Raw genomic sequence first — 17071 nt, 5'->3', positions numbered from 1 at the left:
TTTTCGATTTTCCTCGCCGATTCAAGTTTTTGTTTCGCGTTACAGCTTGTGTTTTTCGAAACTCGGACACTTTGTACGATTCACACTTTTTGTCAACACTATCACTTGCATTCAATTTTTTTGTTATAGTTTCTGTCCGTTGCCAATCTACTTCAGTAGCTATTTCAATTAAATTTTTGAAAGAACCCGCTGCTTTGAATACTTTAAAACACACGGCTTCCGATTCGACACCTTCAGCCAACTGATGTTCTTTGAATCTGTACTCTTTGTGTTCATGAGGTCCTTGTTTAAAGTGTTTTAATTCAAGCCGAGCTGCATACTGCGTATCGTTCGAATTGAAATAGTTCTCCAATTTTTTCACTAAATCATGAAAGGAAAATTTATCATCTTGCGGTAAATCAGGCGAGCACAAGTTAGACAAAATCTCATAAACTTGGGTACTCAATTGCGTTATTAGAAAGGGTTTTCGTTTGTCTTTGGGAATATCGTTCAAAGATATAAATGTATTTAGTTGTTCTACGTAGGTTTTCCAATTATCACCGTGTTTAAAATTGTCCAGGCGGGTTGACACTCGAGCACACATTGTTTTATGTTACTTTTAATTTTTTTATAAATAAATGACATGGAACTTGGTGTCAACAAAATCACCACGTAAACCCTTCAAGGACTCGAGCGCACGACCAGCCGCGTATCACGTTCGCGGAATATCTGCGGGGGCGATCAAACGTGCCCGGAGTCAGACGCGCGCGATACGAAACTCCCTTTCCGAAAGTGCAAGCTGCTCCTACACCCCATGCAACCATACATTACACGTCAGTGTGTACGTAGATGTTCATTTGACGGCCAGTCATGTTGCCGGTCAGTCGACGGCGACTCGTCATTATATATACCTACTCTCGACTCTTGCAGTAGGTATGTACTTCTAAGGTGTATTGGTATAAAAATCGGCATCAGGTGGGGAAAAAGTGCGCAGAAATCGCCGCCACGCGCCCCACCCCTGTATGTGTGTACCATTGTGGGCGCCCTATTGCATTAATACATACCCACGTGTACTGTACGTAATATAAAGAAGGGAGGAAATGAAGGGAGAGCGAGAGTATAATATATACCGTCAAGCCGCTCATAAATGCATTAAATGCGCAAATGGACACGAGTGTACATGTATACAGACTACGCGAGACGAGTGCAAAAAAAAAAACCCCCGGCCTGATTCGACTTTTTTTTTTTAATAATTAACACGACGACGGTCAAGCTATTTTTCTATATAGAATTTTTATTTTTTTATTTTTTCCATGCCACGGCAAAGTCGATCAAACATTCATGGTTTCCACGGCTGAGTGTGTTTTTGTCGGAAATCGGTGTTGGGGACCCTGTTCCGCCCTCCTTTTTTGGTTGCTGTTTTATTCATTTTTTTTTTAACTTTTATCAATACAGGTGCACGCGTCAATATTACAACGACTCAGTTTTTAATTTTATAACGATTTTTTATTTAGAAAACCGGATTTCATACTAGAGATTGAAGGCTGATTGTGAGGAATGCGTTTAAGTGCTCTGCGTTACATCGTATTTTTCGAATTCCGTACAGACATCGTACGTGCGTTTGTTATCAGTGAAGTATATATCGCACGGAAATGAAAATAACGGACGTTTCGTTAAAACTTTTGAAATGCACACGAATTTTTTCCTACGATTCCTAAATTTGTCGAAACAACTTTCCCCCCCCCCCTTTATAATTAATTGGCGAGAGCCGGAAAAATTCAGGAATTTTTAAACGCAAACGAAAGTGCTCAGCTAACGAGGTTTTCCGATATCCCACGCCAACGCCGGGATTGGAGCTCGCATTCATAAAATATGATCCCCACAGCTTGGGATTTTCGTTTGAAAAAATATTTTCTCCGTGTACATTTACGCAATACTTCCAGTGGTATTTTTCAATAATTTCCACCAGAGAGAGAGAGAGAGGATATGAACATTTTTAATATCCTCCAGCGAACTCACGAGTCAAAATTAATTTTACTTCACGTTTAAATTGCTTTTTTTGAAAAAAAAAAAAAAAAAAAAAAAACTCCTCCAATAGTTTTGTTATGTACCAAAAATGAAAAGCGAATGAAAATCCGCACTGTCACACACGTCACTGTGCACGCCTCCCTGCACGCCGCAACCCTTCATACGCCCGAAGAAACACTTGGCCAATCTATAAGCAAAACGAAGGAAAAAAACACAGAAAAAAAAACACTACGAGTGCCCGGGAGGGTGAAGAAAATTTTTCGGTTTGCCGCAAATGAGCGCTACGTGTCACTTTGAGCTTGAAACTTCGACTGGGTAGGCTGCATGGCAGGGCAGGCGCTTACGGCCGCTGGACACCACCACGGCGCGAGCACGCACATTGTGTGTGCAGGGGGGTGTCCTACACACCTTCCCGGAAAAAAAAAAAAAAGTCTATTTCCGGCGGCAAGCGTGCAATTAATAATTAAACGAACCACGTGTACTTTGTCGACGCGTGTTTGTTCATACGCGCCCAGTCGAACCGTCCACCTGTTATGTAGCAATGAGATGGGCGGCTGATGGATGGCAAATCGCGAGTTGTGGCACGTGATGTGCAAGCCGTGTGTTTTCGAGACGTATGGGCAGCACGCGAGAGATTGACGCGAACAATTGTTGCAATAACGGCGCAAAACTGACCCACTTGCCAATAAACACGTGTGCCAGAGTACTTTGGGGTGTTTTATGAATTTAAACTTTTATTGAATACGTAAGCGGTCTCGCGGCCGTTTATGTCGGTCTCATGATTAAGACATGGGAATCGTATAATTACGAGTACGGGCGAAATCGGTAAAAGGGGCTCCGAGCCCGGGGTGTAAATGTACCTAACGAGTGAACAAATGACAAACAACTGATGACTGTTTATCAGTTTATTTCGTCAATTTCATCCAGATGAGAGCTTTTTAATTCATCGCACTATATTTGCAAGTTTTTTCAAAAAGGTGGTGGAAAATGAAAAAAAAAAAAAAAAAATGAGTAAAGTCACAAATAAATGTGTATATATTTGTTGTCACATCTACGAAATGACGTGTTTTTTTGTGAGAATCGTCGGGAACTGGGGCGGTCGGCGTTTATACATTTATGGATCGGTGCTACTGACTGACGTGGCGCTCCGACAGCGGCTACTCTCTACTCACCAATGTAATATACCTGTACGAGCTTCGAAAGCTACCCACTACAGTACGAAGCTCAAAGTTTTTTCTCCTAGATGTCATACTTTGTATACCTCCTCATTGTAATGTCATAGATTTCGTGTTTGTTGTGTTGGCAAAGAGAGTCATCGCTGTCACGCTGCATGGTATCCTATAGTTTTCCACGTGGTTGCATCCAATTGACGTTTACAAATTACCGCAAATTTATTATATAAGTACTTTTTCTTTTTGTATCCAAAAACATGGTTCTTATGATACTTTATTTCACGTAAACAAACGGTGGATAACAAATCGTAAAAATTACAAAAAAAAAAAAAGGTTTTTTCAGCTTTAACATGTCAGATATTGGATATTACTACATATTGAAATCGAATGAAAATTGTTTTTATATCTTCATTTAATGAAAAATGCGCATATATGCGATTTGCATGTATTAATTTACAGTACAATAATGAAACTTTTCTTTAAAAAAATAAAAAATAAATGTTTTTCCAAATATTATCGGACAACGTATGCAAGTTTCTTTTTGTCTATTTTTTTTAACGTAAAATTTATGATTCAACATTTGGCATACGTTACTCAACTGTACCGAGACATCATTATTTTAATGGTTTAAAAAATTCGCTGATGGCTCTGGTAGCACGTGTCACGCTTTGTTTTCAATTTTAATAACCGGTTCATAATAAGCGGTTTGTTGATTGTGGCATGCATTAGTTCATTGTCCTAAACAGTGTGTCGCTGTCGGCCAGTTGAGTATATGCATGGATGTCGATTTAAACTATTTTTGACGCGATATGTCGAGCATGTAGATCGAATGGATATTTATAAAAAATTCAACTATTCCAGAAATCATTTTAAAAATAAAACTTATTTTCTCAGCTCCCGAGTATGTGGTTTTATTTTTATTAAAAACGTGACTATTCTTTAAATTTAAAGCAGTGAATCATCCTTATTTAAAAATTATAACTCATAACAATTAATATAATAGTATACAACTGGATTATTTTACTTTGATGTATTTATAGTTTTGGCATTTGAAATTCAGTATAACCTTTTTTCTTTGTTTTTTTTTTTTTTCACGAAAATTATGGTAAATTGTATGCTTGATATCGCGTAACCATCCAATTCATGTAAAAAGTATCATGCATTCAAATTTTATGTTATTAATTTTACTTTAACGAGAAAATTAAAAATTTTTTTTTCAATTACATAATAAACTATTAAACATTGAGCATAGAAAAAGTAATTTTAAAATATATTATATTATACACGTATATATCTTATATTTATAACGTTGAAATATTGGGTTTTTCCTACTTGAAATGTACGGGGCACATTGTTATTATTTTGATCGATTTCAACGTTAAGATGAATTAACATTTTCTTCATCCGTCATTTTGCATAATAAATGTTCATACTACACATCATACCATCACCGTTAATTTAACAATAAGCGTTATAAAAGTTGTAATCAGAATGTAACGAGCCACTGTGCAACCCTATTTCGCTCGAGGATGGAATTTGGGGTTTTTAGCTCTACCAAATGCTGCGGTGAAAATTTCGAGTCGCCAACGTGTCCTTTGAACTATTATTTCGTATAATTGTTATTACAATAGCTGCGATTAATTAATTGGCTTTATCGCTGATAATACAAGGACAATTTATTGCAGTGTAATACGCTCCCATCGGGTCGAGCGAAATTTAATCAAAAGCCCTACAGTGCTAAACGATGCAATTTATTCCACGTAATATGGTTGTACGGACCAACGATGCAAGTACTGGATTGTCGCGGCGATTTTCATGCTTCGCTTAAATATCGGCAATTTCGATGGGCGCGCTCTCTTAATTACAAGTGTAGCTCTACACTTTGGCGTTGGAATGCTTTGTGATGCGATTCTCGACTATTTCTTTGACGCGATCTTTTTCAAGCAAGGAATGATTTTTTTTTTTTTTTAATTTCCGAGCTGAAATGTATTACGTTTTAATTGAATATTAATTCAATTACTATACCATTGTTATTGAAAAGTGATTTAATTGTTTTTCTAAATGAAAAAATGTTTTCAAATATGGTACACGTTAAACTATGGTATAGATTCAACAGAGTGAAAAACATGATATGTCATATCACCTATCTCTCAGCAGCCTTCCTGACATTATTATTAAATAAGAGGTTCTAGTAAATACAGTATGTCATAATAACCGAAGAATTTTTTAGGAAACGATAATCAGTTTTTTTTTTTTTTTTTTTTCTAAACGAGAAATGTCAACAAAATTAATTTAGCAAACTAAAAAGTAGACAAATGGATTTCAAATAAAAAATTTTAGGTTTCAAAAATGTTGATTCTGCAATTTATTGTGTTGTAATATCTGCGAGAACCCAAAGCACCTCAAGTAATTACTTTTAAGATTATATTTTAATAAAGTTACTTACACGTGGATCCAAGAAACGATTATTCTTCACTAGACATTTGATTCAATAAAGTCCAAAACCATTTTTTTTTTTTTTAAACACACAACTGATAACAAAGCAAACACACACACCCACAGGGGTCTAATAAAGTGGCATGGCTCGAGGCTCAAACTATACACCCTCGTCTTTCTTTATGATGTCAATCAACACTTTCACGCGAATGCTGATTGAATCGTGCGAGAGGCACTTATAGCAGGTATAATATGTTACAGTCGGCAGACGAAGATGACGGGAATCCCCTTGTAAAGAGGCAACAAATGATCCGTAAACCAACACCGTCATGTACAAGATACTACAATAAAACATTTTAACAAGCGCCATCGAACGACCCTCGGTTTCTTTAGTCTCCCGAAATCCATGTATAAAAGATGACGATGATTGTTTTTACTGCTAACTGCAACCCTTATTTTTCCGCCCGGTAACAATATAACCGCAAACAGTCGCTTCGGTGTATGAAATATTCATGAATACGTTACGTGTATTACGTGTTGAAAAAAAAAAAATCGCGACGTTAATCTTCCCTTAAATAAAAAAAATTAAGCGTTTTGGAGAAACTAAAATCTTAAATGAGTAATTCACCAACTGTAAGAATCAAACAGTTTGTTTCCGAAACGGTTCACGCTACATAGCCGACAAAACACCAAATACAAAATATTTTGATCACATATTGAACCTGTTCGTAAGTGTGTTGAACCAGACACAGGGTTATGACATTTCCCTGTTCGAAATCATACGATTCGATATGGATTTGTCAAACGCATGGATATTTATACCGTTGTCGTTTTTTAAACATTTAATTGTACGAAAGCGTATAAAATTCGATTCCCATGTTAACCCTTCATTCTACTCGTACTCAATAATCTTAAAATAATACGCATACAAAGATAAGTATGCAACATCCCAATTAACCATTGTTGATGGGTTGTATCTTCTGACACTTAAAAGCAATCGATTACCGACACAGTTGCAAAAGCACGATTTGCATTGATGTAACGCATATACTTACTTGTCATTGGATTATTTCCTACAATAGAGTCGAGACTATTTTCAACTCTCCCATTTACTCTACCCATGTTATTATCCCCATTATTGTTACCGTTAATAATATTATTATTGTTATTGTTGTTATTATTATAATTGTTTTTGGTGTAACACGAGCACACCTCAAGAGTTTCACGTAACCACACCAGTTCGCGGTTTGTAATGAATATTTATAGGTACAGTACATAAGTAGTTCGCACATTTACTTCGAAGGTAGAGGTAAGTATGATTATCGATGAATATAGTAGTACCGATATAGTGTATAGCAAGTATTCCGATAAAGCATATGTGATAGTCGCTGTAATCCAGGAAAACAAAATCGTGCATTTGAATTTAAAACGTAACAGCTCCTATGATGTGTGTTTAGCGCGCGATGTATTTTATGCATGTATACGTGGATTATGCATGTACGTTTATTCTCGGGAAAAAAAGGGAATTTAGCACAGAGAACTGTTAAAAGTATATATATATATGCGTGTGATATAATATTGCAAGAGTATTGATTTTGATTTCCCGGGAGATTTGGTTTGTTTCTCTTTATTTTCGTAAGTTCAGGGGTGATGGAAGTTTTATTGCGCGCACGTGCATACTGTTTATTGTACATGGTAATGGGTACAAGTGTCGTTTATTGGAATCATTTATGTTTTTTTTTTTTTTTTTTTTTTTTTTTTTTTTTTTTTTTTCTTGCATTATACACAAGAAACAAGGGAACTTGAACATAAATTGATAAATAAAAAAATGGTATATTAAAAATTAATAGCTGTCCAGGGGCAAGTACTGAATACATATGTATGCAACGAAAACTTATTCAAGTATCATAAATATCTTTCTTTTATTGATTTTCGAAATTCATTGAAACATGCAAGACTCACGAAAATAGACTGTTTATATATAAAAATTATTATTTAAACAAAAATTACTTACTACAGAAATAATTATTTTTTTCTCATTAATTTATGTGTGTGCGCGCAAAATAATAAATATGAAGGTTAAGTATTACTTGGCAATCATTTACACAAAGCCATTGTTTTTTTTCTTCGAACAAATAAAAAATATTATTAAATGATTCATCAACATTTCTATTGTATTCAAAGCTATTACAGCTAAATCATGTATTGTATACACTCGTATTATTTAATTAAACTCAACATCGAATGACATTCTAGGGTCATAAAATAGTTAGAACGCTAATGATTAAGTTGATATTTTATCAGTTTTTGCATAATAATATAAGGTTTTGTAAACTTCAATTGGTCAACCATGATTTTATACTTATTTTACACTAAAATAAATTTTTTTTTTATTTCCAAATAATCACAGTTATAATGTACAATGTTTTTGAATAAAAAATATTATTTACGGTTTACAAAAAATTGTAAATAATGTAAAACTATATTTATTTTTCATATGAAAAGTAATAGAAGAAAAAACGTATAAAAAATTACATGTTGGAAGAATAAAACACCAAGTTTTACAAAATTACACTTACCATAAGAAAATAGAGTAGAGTAATTGTTTTTTTTTCTATGCTAGAGTCGGAGAATCACAAGTAATAGTAGTAATTTTGTGCATGACGTCATAAACATTTTAGAAGTCAGAAAGAACCAAACGTGATCGATAATGCGTTTCTTTATTTCGTTTTACTGCGGTGCAGATAAGTACATATACACAATATCGGTAAAATTTTTTGTTACCAACGAAATCTTTTACTTCTGAAATCAATTTAATGGTAAAAAAATAAAAGAATTTTAATTAATGAGGAACAATGATTTTATAATTAAATTTAACACAAAATAGAGCAGAGTTGAAATTTAAGTAGTATATGTATGATTTATTATTTTAAAAATAGGCACTAATTCATGCTTTTAAAGCGTTATTACACGCTAATGAATGACCTATTTCGCAAGCACAAAAAACCAATGCAATGAATTATGACAGAGCGTCCTCAAATTTACATTTTTTTACTATTTCTGACATCCCTTGCTTTTTATATTAATTTTGATGGTACTAATTTTTTTTATTTTTTATTTATTCGTAAGTTTTAGAAAATTTGTAATCATTACTAACTTTATCCAAGTATTGATGAAAAACGTTACTTAAAAATATTTATACCTGCAGAAAATTTACATTTTATAACAATAAGGTCAGAAACTATTTTCAATTGAATTTTGATATCAATAGGTAAGTTAACATTATATATCATAAAACATTGTCGAAAAAAAAAGGTGATTTATTATTAACTGAAACACAATTGAGCCGATTACGACTTTTAAACATAAAAAAAAAGTAAAGAAGAAAGTTTCATTAGCTACAACAAACGAAAGAAGACAAAATTATTTTTAAAAATTCAGAAAGTCAAGATTAAAAAAAATATCCACTATATAATTACATAAGTAATGGATTTTCGTAAGTAATGGACCATCAAAACAAACCTTTTAAGGAAAACGTTACTTTACTTGGACAACACAAAACCCCTCCTTTACTAGGTTGCAACAATGCGTGTAATAGCCGATTTCCAGAGCTTGGGTGGAAGCTGATAATCGCAAAATAGATACCTCGACTGCTTCGTCAATCACCAGCTGAAAAAAAACCCACATCCTATTGGAAAAATTGTTCTCCAAAGTCGAAAACAGGTGCCGAACCAAAAGCTAAACATATCCAAATAAAGAAAAACTTTATCTGCTCAAATCTGTCCAATGAGTAAATAGTTGCACCCACAGAGGTACTCCGCAACGACACACAGCTTATTTATTTTTACTTTTCCACGAGCACACGCTCGCGTCCACGTACTTACGTCACGTAAAGACCGTGAAAGTGGGCATATTTTTTTTCCCCGCACCTGCTCGCGAACGCACGCAATTTCACCCTCTCCAGAGGCTTTAGCGGTATTAGAATATGTATAGCCCGACGTCGGTATAGCGATGCTGAATAAATGATGAGCTGTGGCGTTACGTGCAAGTTCGTTGCCTCCTAATACACACCACGAACCATCCCTCGAGTTGCGCGATGCGTTTTATCGTTATATTGTAACACGTGTACGTGTACATACATATAAATATAGAGGCAAAACGGAATTGAAGGTTTTTGGGTGTAGTAGTTAGCTACAATCATTGGGAAACGATGTTTTCATCTTTGTTAGACAGAGTAAAAGACGTTATAGATGTTTATGAGGAATATCCGAAAGTGATCGATTGTACGCATAATATGCGGGAAATAACTGTACTAAAGTCGGTGTTGTATTATGTATTATGGTTTGGGTTGACTTGGCTGTGCAGTTGAACAACCCGAAGTAGTTGTTACACGTTACGCAAGATAAAAAATTTAATAAGTCGGTAAATTGACGTTTCATTTATTCAGCTTTGATGCGAGTTTACGTTGTACCATATGTTGTGAAACTATTTATACAAAGTAGCGTACAGGTGCATATAGATTTGGCACAACGAGTTAACGAGATTTTGTGGCTGACGTTGAGATGCATAAATGAGAATACTTACGATTACTATATTTTATTGAAAGCAAAATGTATACTCGTTTATAGTCTGTTTTAAAAAACTATTCTTTAATCGTTATCGAAATGTTTATAAACAATTTATTTTTACTCAAAATAAAGAGAGTTTATCAATTTATAAAAAAAAAAAAAAAATTTTAATGCGTAAAAACGTTTTCTCAGTTGATTTTTTTTTGTTTTTACTTAATTTACAATGACATAAGGGAAATTGCTATTAAAATTTTGTAATGATCGTATAACGATAATTAAGTTTTAAATGTATATTTAAAGGCAAAATTAATACTTTAATTACTCTATAGATAATGAACCGTTCGCAGATACGCTTATGCTGGGGGCTAATACGATATATACATTATGTGTACGTGACAATTGAATCATCATTAAATTTAATTTTCAACTATGTATTCTTTGTATTTCAACTTTACTGTCTGTTTAAATATACGAGTATAATATAAACGTGAAATATTGAAGTGAGGATTCGTAAAAAATAATTTGTTGTACCTCGTGTGTCTACTTCAAAAGAATTGGTGTATTCTAAGATATAAAGTGTTTAAATATTTGCATTTTAGCATAACACCTGTAAAAATTTACTTGCTCTAATTTCTAACTTTTTTTTTTTTTTTAATTACGATTCTATTTATTTTCACACGAAAAATAGCAATTACTTTTATGTCTAATAAGATGTCGACGGTTCAGTGAAAGAATGAATTGTTTTGAATTTGCCAGAGAAAACAGCTATTTCAAATTACTCGGGTTAAACCCACGTGTTTCAATGTCACTAGAAAAACATCTTTTAATAGGAAAAAAAGAAAAAAAATTTCGTCATCAACAGTTATCGCTTAGTCAGCCAATGTACAGACCAACATATTTTTCTATGGATAATACAAGAAACGCTGCTGACACTGCAAAGTCAAATAAAAAACCGTGATAGAAATAGCTCATTTTTTTTCAACGATCGATTGATGTTTGCTCTGAGCTAATAGTTGGAGGAGGTGACAACAAAACGATTCTAGTGTACAGTGCGAAACAAAAATTGTACCTCCTCGATGTATATATACTCAGCTGATTATCTAAAACTTAATACTTGTGTAACTAACGGTGAGAAACGACAAAGTTAAACATGATCTGTTTCGATTCATTAATTTTTGTAAAGGTATCCTGTGTGATGAGGTGTGGTTGCTGAGGAGCCTTGAGTAAAAATTAAAAAAAATCCATTGGGCAGTGAATGAAATGTTTCCTACATCTATTTCTAGTTTTTGAATTGAAATTTAATTAATGCAACATGACCACCCAAACTCTGTGTAGTAGACGAACAAAATTGATGCATTTTTCGCACTTAAAAATTTTTTTATGAAAAGGTTTAAATTTAGGTTTTAAAAAAATTTCTGAACATTCTCAACATTTTTTTTTACTCGAATTAAAATCATAAAACTTTTTTAAATACAGCAAAATAAATATTTTGACATTATTTATATAAATTACTAAAAAAACAATCCTGATGATGTAGCAAACACTTGTTATTAAATTACTTAAGAATGCATTTTTGTTATGAACCCGATGTTAAACGTAACGTAAAAAGTCTTGGAAAACAAGGTGATTCTAAAAGACTTACACGCAGTCAAGACGGAAAATTCATATTTCAATTAAATTACATTAAAAAAAAGGTATCTCGGGTATTCACACATTTGTATGCATGTAGAAAAGCTTGACGTAAAAGAAAAATTTTGAATTTCAATTTTAAAAAACTAGGGTCGGCTCGTGCTTTAGAAAAAATTCCAATAAATTCACTTTGCATGCAGCAAACCCCAGAGTGCTCCGACTACATTCGAGCTTAAGAATACAAATTCACAACGAACGGTGACATCACCTTACACATCGATAATTTTGAAAATGCTTTTTTCCACTTCTCTGTAAAATACCAATGCAAGCGTTTACATTATCATCGATACGAAAAATACACTGCCCAACCCCGACATTCGCGCTTCAGCTCGTTAATCCTTGAAATGATCAAGTAAGTATCTCGGCGAGGAGTAAAAAAATAAACTCGTATACATCTCCACTGACGGCAACCAGTTACCGAAATAAGTAGGCACTTGTTATCAAATAGTCGGTATACACACAAGTATATATGTGTGCAAGCACTGGCAGCGATAAGGCAAAAATATAAATATTTACTTTTGGAACTGTGCTCGATAAAGCACCGTCTATAAATAGCCTTGAGATCCCGGTGCTTGTGTACTCTCCTAGTGTAAATTTCAGTTTGGGTCACGGGAGCAAAAACGAGTTCATCTCGAAGTAGAGCAGCGAAATTTCCTCTCGGGTTTTCAAATCACGTTACGTTTTCATCAAATCAAATATTTATACTGTCGTGTGAATACACAGGATCACTATCGAATGCGCATTATGAAGTTGTAAGCGGTAAGTGCACTAAATATGTATACACGCGGGGAGAAAAGAGAAGGAAGGGGAGTCAAAGCGAAAGATATATAGGGGGAGGTGCAGATGATACCACATGCATATATACCAAGGATTTGCGATGTGATTTGGTGTACGGCTCTCTGATTGAGCGTTAATAGCTATTGCGTCTCGCGTTTTTTTTCCCCGACAAAGCCTCGAAAATATTGATTTAACGACGCTAAAAATAATGAAAAGTGACATCATGCGCCGGGGTTGGGTGATACTCGAGTCTTATGGATAACGATAGCTACTAGTTATAATTGTTTAGCTGATATTTTTTTACTTTAAATTCGACGAGTAATGAAACTCTGTCGAGCTAATTTTTTGTCACAGAAAGACGCATTTTTTTTTGTGCACCGAGGTGTGTTGGACAACGTCAGCAATTAATCGGGAAAACTTTTTCAACCACAAGCACCCCTCCGAATACATGAAAAATCATACAAAAAATTTGACAGAATTATTTGTAGACGTTGCTTTGACCCGACTAAATAGTATATTGACATAGTGACACTTTTCGCCGCAGTCATCAACTAGTTCGCGTTATAATATTATTAGAACGAATTTTTGATAAATAAAAATGCCCCTTAACTCTTTGGACGCGATGTACGATGAAGCAGTTTATTAGTTTTTACTTGATAATGTCTTGATAAGTATATATATATATATATATGCATCATATTGAAATTAGTGGCATAGGTCATTCTTTGTTTTATCAGATAAGCTTAATCTACCAATAATTAAGGACCATAACGATAGTTACAAGATAACGGACAAAGGAACCATTATGATTATTGCGCCAACTGAATTTTGGCTAACGATTGTTCGAAAGTTTGAGGTCTGGGATCTGGAGGCTTCCTTACTCGCTCCCGACGCGAGTACATAAAATTTTCCGCTACTCATCGGCCGTAGGAAGTGGAATTTGATAGCCTTTGATCGAGTAGCGTGAGAAATCTAGTGGATAAATTTTAATTGAGAAGAAAATTAAGAAAAGTTCGTTATTGATACAGCGTTATATCGCGCACGGAATAAGAGTAAAAAAGAAAACACAAGGACGATAATGTGAAATGTGTCGTCTCTAAAAAAAACCAGCTCATCTACTGTACGCCCGAGCGTACAATGATAAATATATATATATATATATATATATTTTTTTTTTCAAACATTAGACTAGCCTTCATTAAATAGTTATAAAACCGCGAGATAAAGAAAATCGCTCAGAGCGATTTTCGATACGCAACTCGCGAGTCGTGACAAGATAAGCTAAAAAAGAATTTAAAAAAAAATTCCTTTTCCAAAAAGCTAATCAAATATTTTTCCGGAATCGTCATCGATTCAACAACGCCATGACAAGCGTTTATTATATCTTTGCCTCCAGGTGTCGCAGGAGAGCACTTTTCTCCTCCCCCTTTTAATATTTGCCTTCGGGAGTAGTCGGTTTTCATTTCTTTGTGTAAACCGGATGTACATAACAAACTCGCCAGGAAAAACCTACAGTTTAACGGACGCGCGCTTCCATGCACACATATCACGAAGGAAAGAGAGAAGATTGGCACCAACGGTTCGTACACCCGAGAGGGCGAAAGACTTTTTCAACGATTTTCGGATTTCAAGGCTTACCCCACTCGTGATTGCCTTTCGATTCCGATCGCAAGCCAAAGCGTACCTCGTTATTTTTAGTAAATAGGCCCCAATTTATTCCAAGAAAGGGTCACAAGTACATGTTCTTCCTACACAACAAAATCACAGGCGTCACGATCGCGCGTCCAAACATAGATCAAATGGTATATCATCGTTACCTTGCGCATTTCTCCCTAGTCGATTCATCAAATCGGTAGGCGTGCCTACAACCGATTTTTCCTACCGAACGAAAAAACAAAAAAAAAAACAAAAAATGATAACGCCCGTCCATCGTGATAGCCAATAGACGCTGGACGTGGCCCCGACGCTCGTGGCGCGTCGCAAGCGCTCGCGGCAGCGCTCACGAGCGAAATGAGGATCCGCGCGAGCGCAACGGAGCTTTTATACCCGAACGTCGCACGCTCCGCTTGACGGCGCCCAACGCTTATATATACAAATTCCGAGCCAAACCCCTTATCTCTCGCTCTCTGTTTTTCCATTCACTTCGTTGATAAGAGAAGCATGTAGGGTATGTAATTTTCGAAAAAGAGGGAGGCGGCCGACGTCGCTCGAACACACGCACACACGGACTTACGTATACGTTGTAGGTATATAATAGTACCGACGATCTCGTCACACCGCCACATATAAGTACATGTACGAAGTAAACTCGTGAATCAATTTTTCCTTTCTTTCTTTATTCATTCAAACAATCGGGAGGTGGAAGCCAAAGATAACGGACCAACCTGCAGTGGAGTAGGCGCTACGGCGCTCCTTGACGCTGCTCTCCTCGACGACGATCCCCACCATGGCTGCACCGCTTCGACCTTGATCTTCTTCTTCTTCTTCTTGTTCTCTGTGCTTTTTCTCGCGTTTACGATGATGCCGATGACGGTGTCGAGGAGGGGCCGCCGGTCATACGCGCCGATACTGCCGCAGCCGCTTCGTCACGGATGTACTATCGGTATCGTAACCGTTATGCACGTGGAAAGGAACAACACTCTGGGTGTCGGGTAACAACGACTTGGGGAGCCTGATTTTTATGCAGAGCGGCCGGCTGTCCACTCTGCTGATCGACATTATGACAATAGGCTATATGTATACGGCTCCTCTCTCTCTCCCAGCACTTGGTGAACGGGCGCGTCACTCGCGAAATTTTTCACGGGGCATCACTGGCGACGCACTTCCTGACAATCACGATGTTGTACTTGTTAAACACACGGCCAATGATTCACTCTCTTGACGATCACGTGCTCGAGGGTTGCTGCGTGTTACGTCTAGACTTTTACTCGAGCGATGATTTATACATATGTATATATATACACGCGACTCGCGTTTAGTCAGCATCAGGCGCCTCTCTCTCTCTTGTCGAGGGCTCCAGTGTCTCCTTATCCGCTTCTCGGACCGGCGTCGTACCGCGAACCGAGCGACTCGATATCCGTTAGACGATGGGCCTGTGCTTGCCCAAAGACTCGACCAAAACGGGGGGTGACGGGCACGCACCGTAAGTACAAACGACGTGGCGAAATTCCTCCTCTTCTTCAACGAACGTATATTGCACCACGTAAGTAAAGTATACAATCGTGACAATCATCCGGCGCGTTTCGGCAAGCTATATATATATACATACACATGAGCGTTACGAAAGAAGCGGCTCTCTCTGCCCCTCCTCGGATGCTTTTTTTTCGCCTAGGGGCACTTTTTCACGCGATAGGACGGTATATCTCGGAGCTGTTATAACTGCTGCCAACTGCCGGCACTGGTGTTATCGTGTCCACGTGTGCGTGTGCCGCGGTATCGCCTCCGGGAGAATACAATAGAAGAAATAATCACTCGGCAGTTAAAACTATGGAGCGGCAGCGACGATGACGCGCGTCTATACTTGTACACGTATTGCGATCAGCCCAATGAGAGACGGCAGAGAGCGGGGTGGGGGCGGCTTATCGCGCGGAGTCCGATGTATCGAGTGCCCGTGTGTATATACACTACGCCGTTATCATATACACTTCGGCACTACTTAACGATTATAACGGCCGCGTTGTTGTGGTAAAGCTCAGTTTATCGGTCCGCGGGACTGCTGCGATGACGGTGATGATCGATGGCCCATCGAATGCGAAGCTTGTCGTTATTCTTTTTCTCTCTCACGATTACGTATATATATACATACATATATGTACACCTAACGATACATCATCTCAAAGTCCGATTGGTCGTGCATGATACGTATACACCTATACTGTGTACGGAGAGACGGCGAACATTAAACGGCGGTAAAACCGGTCGTGCCGATCGATCGGCGAATCAACAATAATTTCACCAGCGGTAGCGTAAACAATAAACGTTGCACTGCAACGACGATCTATCGAGTGTACATGTATCAAAGGCAGTTGGTGGGGGGTGGGGGGAGGGGTACTTTATGTACACAGAGAGAAAAATATTGGGTCGACGGCGCGCCTGGCTTCGCGAGAGAGAGACGCGCTCCGGGCCGAGTCTGGCGCGCGAATGAGCTTCGGAGCTTCCGAGGGAGAGCCTCGCGATTGCTGCGGATGTATATATAAGTACACATGTACACGATAAGCGGGCGAGGGGGCCGAAGTAGGTGCACGCGCGCGACAGATATATACAACACGTATATACACGAGTGCTCGTGTGCTCAAGTGTAGCCGCGCCACGTGGTGGTCAAAGGTCGAGTCGGGGGGAGGAGGAGGTGGCTGCTCCCTACTACCCCGCGGTAGAGAGACTTTGTTGCGCGATCCTGCCTCTGTCATATCGTTGTGGCGATGA

At 37.0% G+C, this 17071-nt stretch overlaps 1 protein-coding gene across 1 annotated transcript in view; it reads right to left on the bottom strand.

Moving 5' to 3' along the window:
• The window catches only part of LOC106642250 (uncharacterized), a 36332-nt gene extending 20181 nt beyond the window's left edge, over positions 1-16151 (bottom strand). The window contains exon 1 of the mRNA XM_089592953.1: positions 15034-16151. Coding sequence (XP_089449079.1) covers positions 15034-15097 — 64 coding nt within the window. The 5' untranslated portion in view covers positions 15098-16151. The remainder of the gene's footprint in view (positions 1-15033) is intronic.
• Positions 16152-17071: the final 920 nt, after the last annotated feature.

The sequence above is a fragment of the Copidosoma floridanum genome, unplaced genomic scaffold (assembly GCF_036245765.1).
Source record: "Copidosoma floridanum isolate Cflo_tuat_1 unplaced genomic scaffold, Cflo_Japanese_pri ptg000019l, whole genome shotgun sequence".
In the NCBI taxonomy this organism is placed as follows: Eukaryota; Metazoa; Arthropoda; class Insecta; order Hymenoptera; family Encyrtidae; genus Copidosoma; species Copidosoma floridanum.
The sequence above is the reverse complement of the archived record's forward strand: the minus strand, read 5'-3'. Positions and strand labels throughout refer to the sequence as shown.